Source organism: Dipteris shenzhenensis, chromosome 2 (genome assembly GCF_047967505.1).
Source record: "Dipteris shenzhenensis isolate YYH24624 ecotype China chromosome 2, Dip_SZ_1.0, whole genome shotgun sequence".
In the NCBI taxonomy this organism is placed as follows: Eukaryota; Viridiplantae; Streptophyta; class Polypodiopsida; order Gleicheniales; family Dipteridaceae; genus Dipteris; species Dipteris shenzhenensis.
Window position 1 is genome coordinate 25581220 of NC_141597.1, and position 7407 is coordinate 25588626.

Genomic DNA, 7407 nt, shown 5'->3' on the forward strand with positions numbered 1-7407 from the left:
AAGCTATGGCATAGGGATCATATTAGATGCAAAACCCTGCTTGAAATTTGTAGAGAATTCTGACTGACGGACCAAGACGCTATCTTTGTCACCAACAGAATAGCTCTTTGGGAAGGAGGCACTCAGTGGAAGGGTGGCTCAGTCGTTAACTATACATTAGAATTTAGTTGGATCCTCACTCCTCATCTTCTTCCTATTCCCACTCCGTATGACTCTATTGATGAGCTGATTCTCGTGTTAAATTCCTATTGGAACACCTCTGCCTCGATGCTGCATTGGAAGTGGATATTTCACTATATTTGGGCCAAGGCAATCCCCAAGAAGATGGCGACGCTACTGTGGTTAGTGATGCTGAAAGTTGTATGGACCAATGCAAGAGCCTCAGAATCGAAAAAGGGGACGGTAAATGCCAATGATGCCATGACACATGGAAGACATATTCTACCTCTTCATTGCTTGACCGTTAGCCAATAAAGTCTGGAAGAGAGTCCAAATGCAAATAGGAGAGCCTATCAACTGGGAGGCAATTTTGTTGGGAGATGCCTCTAAAGTTAAACACTCACATTGGGCATTAGTACGAGCGCATGCACTATGGTTTGTGTGGATTGCGAGGAATGATTTTCAATTTAATGATAAGATTACTAAATTTCTCTTTGCTAAATGTTTAGCAGGTCTCGAAGATTTATGACAATGACCTTGCGTAGTTCTTTATTGAAATCACAAACCACGAGCTAAAGCATCGTCATAACTTTTAACCAAGAATGCCACTTCAAGGATTCTAATTACTATGAGACTGACTCTGAGACTGACTGAAGCAGCTTCGCACTTTCTTCTTAGTTGTTTTGAGATATGCAAAAATGTCGTTTTGTGGCGAACCATCAATGTATATCACTTGAGCTGTTTATAATATAAACCTTTTTTTCTTTAAAAAAAAGCATCGCTAAGAAAGCATTTAAAAAACTATCGATAAGTATCAATACAAACATCAATATATATATTGATGGTTGTATTACCCAAGATGTTTTAGATGGTTATATTGATGTTGGAAATTTGACACAAAAGAAGCTAAAATAGCTCCAATCTACCCTAAAATTTTATACATCTCTTTGTGTGTAAGGGATGTTGTTAAACTTATTTTAAAGTGTCGTCCCAAGATAAATCTGCCTAGCCTAACATAGTAGCTTCATGCTACCCAACCATGAAAAGGCTCCACCAAGCATGTCATCCTAGATACTCACCATAAGAGCTTCTATCATCTCCTCCTTTCTTTGTCCTCATAGAAGTCATTACCCTCATCATGAAGCTGAACATAGAACTCATCCGTGTCATACCTCTGCCCCTTGAACCACTATTCTCTATGTCTACTAATCATTATTCTTGTCATTGTTTACAAATGTAAAGGTTGGCCTCATAATTCTACACATCAAAGAGACAGGACGCACGTATAAATTAGAAGCGCTCCCGATAACATGCATGTTTAAATAGATTGAAGTTTGAGTTGAAGGTTAAGAATTTCTTGCATCAAAGAAGATACCCCAAAAATCTTCACTTATATGATCCAACCTTTGGATGAGAGCAATGGTATCATTATCATATATATACTTAGATTTGCCAGGGGTGCAATCTCAGCCTACCACATAATTTTGAATACATAAAACATTAGATAGTAAATATGCTAGTAGAGATGTAAGAAAAAGAAAGTAGAGAAAAGATCTATGAAAAAGGAAGAAAAGATACCCTCATAAAGTAGGCCATAAATAATGCTTTTTCCTTTGATCCAAAGTGGGATTGTCCTACTTTCTTAATGCAATCTTTTGCAACTTTGTGGTTTGACTAGTGTGTGTTGAGGGTCACTCTTTACTTCACCCCTCGTTTGCTTCAAGTGATTCATATAGTAACGAGTAGGCTTGACTGGATGCAATTCACTTCTGACTTTTTGGATCGCCTCCATTTTGTTTAACATCCACTTGAGTCAAATCTTAGGCATCAGAAACACCTCATGCAACCACTAGAAGATGGTATTCTTTTTTTCCTTTGGCTGCAACCTAAATTTCATCAGAACTTCTTTGAATTGTGTATAGCATAATTGTCGCATTGGTGAAAGTACCACAATATTCCCATTTGCATCCATAATGAGGCCCCCATTACCATCAATGGAATAGTTAGTAGGGCATCATCATCACATGAAAGTTGGCTAGCACCCAAGCTATATGAATGACAGATACTACTCTAAGGGGAGAGATGGCTCCTAGTGCCTAACGCTTGTGATGCCTCAATTGTGGCATGAGGTAGAGACAAAATGCTCTTAGACCTCTCATGCTCTTGTTCCATCTCCTATATATTGTATGATGTAGAGTGAAATAACTAATAATTAACATTGTGTCAATTTATGGACAATTGGAAAGCTCTTAAAGCTTAGAATTGAAGAACATTTCACAACATGAGTCCTATTATCTAAGAATACATACATCATAACAAATTCCCTAGTTTAAAGTGCTTAATGAGACATAGTTTCATCATAACAGTGCAGTTATGAATAATGCAATCCATTATTAAAAGTTTATGTAACTTTGAATCCTTGTTTTTAATGTGGCATATTAATAACACTTATATAGCTTCAATTTTGTTATCCTACCACATTCAAAAGCAAAATTTGCACCTCCTTTTGCCTAGAATTCTTTTTTGCAAATAAGTTTTGCTTGTTATTAATAACCTTAATATTAGATAGTTGATGGAATATCTCATATTATAGAAATGTAAAGCAATGAAAATGTATACACAAAACATGTCATAATAAGCCAATCTTCTTTAGAAATTCTTCTAGTTTGTTTATGAAGGCTATATCCTACTGCAAACAAATATATACAATATATTCAAGGGTTAAAAAATCATGTAAATCATCATTGTTGAGTATAGTAATATTACAAATTGATGGGTAGGTGGTTTGTTAGCACTACACCTATAGGGGTGGGCTATAGCATCATGCAAATTGGCAAATGCATGGCCGATACATCTCCATGCAAGATGCAAGTCTCTTGACAATTAACTGGTTGTCTGCATGCTTGCCATGTTCTAAGGCTTCCAACCCCACTTCATTTCACTTTGTTAATAATTGCTTCTCTCCCACTCTACAAAATCAATTTCTTCAACTGATCGTTGTGTATAATGCTTTGAGATCAGTTGTGTTGAATTCCATGATAGCAGCTTCTCAATTGCTTCTTCAACTCACATATATGAATCCATCTCAAATCCACCTAGCATTCATCATAGCTCTTTTTCTCACCTGTCCTATTCATCCATCCATAATTGATCTACCAGCTCTAACTTTTATGCTCCACTTACCTCCCTTCAACCTGCCTTGATTTCGTTACGCTCGTCCTACCATCTCTGCTCAACTTATCTTCAATCAGCTTTCTATCTAATGCATTCATGTGTTTTATGCATAGATTATCCACTCTCTTAATTGTTTGCATGTGAATCAATGCTTGCAACAGGGCTCCAGAGTAATCACCTTGTCCCTTGGACAATGAAGTGTGTTAAACCCTCCTATAGGCTATTCTAGGTGACTATGGGAATGAACTATTTGCTCCTTTATATGCCAACATAGGGCTTGTTGGGTCCTATGAGGCAAGGATTGTGGTGGTTCATTCGATAAGCGACTTTAGTGCTTAGTAGCTCCAATGAAGCTTTAGAAGATAGACAATGACAACATGAATAATGCATAGTGACATGTGGCCTAATCTACCATTTCAAAATAATGGAGAGGCTATAGGAGATCACATCTAAGGTAAGTGTTAATAAACAAGAGTATGTGAATTTATTACTTGTACTCATGGAAGACACCAAAATCATAAAGTAAATCCCTTAGAGAAACCACTCAAGCTCATGAAACATTCTCAAGGCCTTCACAATATAGTCAAGGAGTATACCTTCAACAAGACTGTCCTAACTATTTAGTCCCATACAACTGATTGATGCCTTTTTTGAAGTAGAATGAAGGGGCACAATGCCCTCTACAAATCTCCTACAAATCTAACATAAGAAGGAACAATAATGCCTCTTATAAGATGAGAGAGAGTGGACTGCCCACCACAAGATGATTAATATCCTCAAGCTCATCATAGGATTATTTATTTATGCTAACCTAATACATATCATAAGCACCATTATCAATCTAAGAGTAGCACATGAGCTAAATATTTAGTAATTGAAAAATGTAAATCTTTTCTTTTATGCTGTCCATGGATCAAAATGTTTTTTGAATTGTTTGCAAGTAATCCCCCATTTTGATCAATGATTTTGGACTATGATAAATATGTCTTTTATGCTCCTCCTTGCATAGCAGTCAATATTACATTCGTGTTTAAGCAATAGATGGCTACTAAAGACATGCCAATCATTGTTTGCTAAGAGTTACAAAAGGAAGATCTCTTGGAACGTGTTGTAAACGCTCTAACAGCTAAGTATACTTTCCTAATATTCTTAGGGTGTTTACACAACTGAAGGGTTCCCAAGGCTGGGCACCCTTTTGGACTAATAAGAAGCTTGAGTTTTGCGGGCACCTCTTTACACATACACTGCCCATTCCTAAACCAAATAATCTGACGTGGAGTCCACGTCTTGCCCTCTCTAAGCCCTTCCATGGGCGGCCAAGCTTGGTTGCCCAATGATGGGCAAGCTGATGATAGCCAATGGTTGAAATCCTCTGGGCCCCTCAGCTCCAATCAGAGCTTCATGTCTGGGCGGTGTGTAAAAGGGGTGCCCATGGGTAGGCACTCAGTTTTTAAAAACTTCACAATGGGCGGGTGGTGTGTAATGGGGTATGCCCATTCCAGCCCGCCCATGATTGTTTTTGGGAGCTCACTCTTTGGGTACGCTTTGGCGGTGTGTAAACAGCTTATATGATACAATCAACTAGATTGTTGAGCGTGTCTCAACCTTTATCCTCAAGCCTTCGAAATTCAAAAACCTTGGGTGTGGCATGGTACAAACGCTGCAAACAGTCTACATGATGCACTCCAGCTGCATGTGCTCAACTTTCCCAGACGGAGATATAATGGACTACAGTGCAAGATTTGCGTGACACAGAAAGCACATTTTGTGCTCATATTTGCGACATTTAACCGCTTTTCGCCATTTCCATCACTATGAAATGGGCTCCCCGTTGCTCGTGCGCAGCGAGCTGCAGAGGAATTCCATGATTCTGCTCCCCAACAATCTGTGGCAAACGCAAAAATCAGTTCTCTAGGATACCATATACTAGCGGTCGGAGACAAAGCAAACTCAGCAAACTTGGGCCTTGCTACTTCTATATTAATTTTGGACACAAACTTGCCGTTCAATCGGATAGAAATTGCTGCCATAAGTACTATAGTACAACCAATCCCCGATAGAAATAGCACGTTCGAATCCTACCTCGAGGGCATCGCGTGCTTCCATCATGACGTGGTTCACTAAGAGTGACCCTTCGATACACACGATGTAAGCTTGGCGATTTCTTTGTATTACAAATTCTTGCTTCACTCTTGCATCTGCTTCAGAGATATAGATGTTGACGTCCTGATGAATAGGTATCGTTCCTTCTCCCTTATCATTGACAGAGTCATAGTTTTCACAGCTCATGACCACATGTTGCAGCTTGTTGTGCCTGTCCTCTTTCCTGAAAAGCCGTCACACTGATCAGACTAGACTCGCTGCAAGACTCTGCCCTCAGGTCGGATTATAAGTATGTCTGTATTTGTAGCCTACTTACTTGAAAACTCGAGATCCGTAATTTGGAGTGTGATTCTGCCTATCCGGGTTGATCCATATTTGTAGAAAGCGTAGACTGCACAGAATCCACTACTAAATATTCGTGTCAAAAAAACTAAAGGCCGCCATACCAAAAATGAGTTTTTGACTTGTTGAGCGCACAGTTTTATGCTTGAGGGATACCGAAACAAGACCAGAAAAAGGCAGCAAACATTTACATTTGACCACTGTTGTTCATCTCTGAGTGTGTAACCCCACGACCGGCGCTCATGTATTGCGCAGATCCGCGTCCTAGTGTTTCGAATGTACCCATGCTGTGGTGGAAACAGGCAGTAAGACCGAAGAAGTTAGAAGGTTTACAAAGCAGCGCAGTAGAAAATGAGAATCAGAATAACAACGTCGGGAGAGTAGCGTTCCGCTGCTGCCCGTTCAAGTATTGAAGCTATAGAGACGATGCAAAACAGGAATCACATAATGCAAAAGAGTAAATCTGCGAGTTAAATCTAGTTGATAGTCTAGTGCAGCTGCTTCAAAGGGAAGTCGTTGCTTGCTCGTCACATCGAGATCTTTGGGAGATTCTTCATTCCAGTGCCTCACATGCTGTCTAAAGTACAAGAAACCTGTCTAAAGTAGTGTATTTCACCTGTCCTTGTGTGTAAGTTCTCCGTCTACGACGTAGGTGAATATTTCCATGTCTCGGTGAGGATGCGTGCCGAAGCCCGAATGTGGCTGCACCCAAAACCAGTACTCTTGCCGGTCGGAAATTGTAGATAAATGAAGAACTGCATAGTGAGAATACGAAAGACTCCTGCGCCTGTAAAAGCTAAACATCCACAGAATCGATTGCCACCGGTTCTGAGGGCGCTTCAAATGAGATGTTACCTTCACGAGATCGTCGTTCACGACGCGTAAGCTACCGAAACCGTTCTTCTTTGGGTTGTAGTACTCTGCAAAACTGTTCACAACAGCTCGTGTAAGCAAGAGTCAGATCAGCGACGAAGCAGACGTTGACGATTTGGTCGTGGAAAACAAAATAAAAGCGGATATGGGTGTGGGCGAAGCCGGCGAAGGCGTACTTGAAGTGAAACCGGCTTTCGAGCCAGGAGTTGGGTCTGCAAACGTATAAACTGGGGTTGGGTATGTGTCTCATTGTCATGATCAAGGAAAACAGAAAGACCTGAAGAAGAGAGCGGGGACGAAAGCCTAGCTAAAGGAAATGGAGGGACGAAGAGAAGAGAGGGAAGGAGGGCAAGGTGCTTTGATGAGGGAGGGGTGGCATAAATTATAATATATAGAATATATAGATATCTACTCACGTAGCAAATCCATCGATCAAATACATACTTTTTGTTGGTTTTACCAAAGGCATTCTTTATTCACGACTCAAATCCCACCTCAGCCTTACGTACACATTTGCATCATCCATCCCATGTTCGTAGCTCATTCATTCTTTTACTTAGAGTGCATTCGAGAATAGTCCCTGCTCTGGGATAGGATAGTCCCCAGGAAAATCCTTACCATTAGTGGACGACAACACTTCGGGTGGCAGATTCACCGAGCTCCTATTTTCAAAGCCAATAGCGACCTCTTTGGCAATGTCCACCTCGTTGATTATAGTAGATCCGGGTACGTAGCTTCCTCCCTAACAATAGAACA

The 7407-nt window shown here is 40.2% G+C and overlaps 1 protein-coding gene across 2 annotated transcripts; it reads right to left on the reverse strand.

Moving 5' to 3' along the window:
• Positions 1 to 4980: 4980 nt before the first annotated feature.
• LOC147904539 (uncharacterized) lies at positions 4981 to 6983 on the reverse strand. Of its 2 annotated transcripts, XM_087394638.1 has the most exons (7): positions 6828 to 6983; positions 6634 to 6706; positions 6395 to 6480; positions 5970 to 6065; positions 5753 to 5827; positions 5416 to 5659; positions 4981 to 5218 (listed from the first exon to the last, which is right to left on the reverse strand). In XM_087394638.1, exons 1-7 carry the CDS (start codon positions 6905 to 6907, stop codon positions 5120 to 5122), a joined length of 753 nt encoding a protein of 250 aa, XP_087250764.1. In that variant the 5' UTR covers positions 6908 to 6983; the 3' UTR covers positions 4981 to 5119. The 2 variants fall into 2 exon arrangements, with proteins under 2 accessions (XP_087250764.1, XP_087250773.1); XM_087394647.1 differs by lacking the exon at positions 5970 to 6065.
• Between the last annotated feature and the right edge of the window lie 424 nt (positions 6984 to 7407).

Bases quoted from the DNA above. Each gene is read 5' to 3' on its own strand.
- LOC147904539 (XM_087394638.1), bottom strand. From the start codon at position 6,907: ATGACAATGAGACACATACCCAACCCCAGTTTATACGTTTGCAGACCC. The intron at 6,066-6,394 runs GTGAAATACACT...TTTCCACCACAG, and splicing joins GAACTTACACACAAGGACAG to CATGGGTACATTCGAAACAC. The intron at 5,219-5,415 runs GTAGGATTCGAA...CGTTTGCCACAG, and splicing joins AAGCACGCGATGCCCTCGAG to ATTGTTGGGGAGCAGAATCA.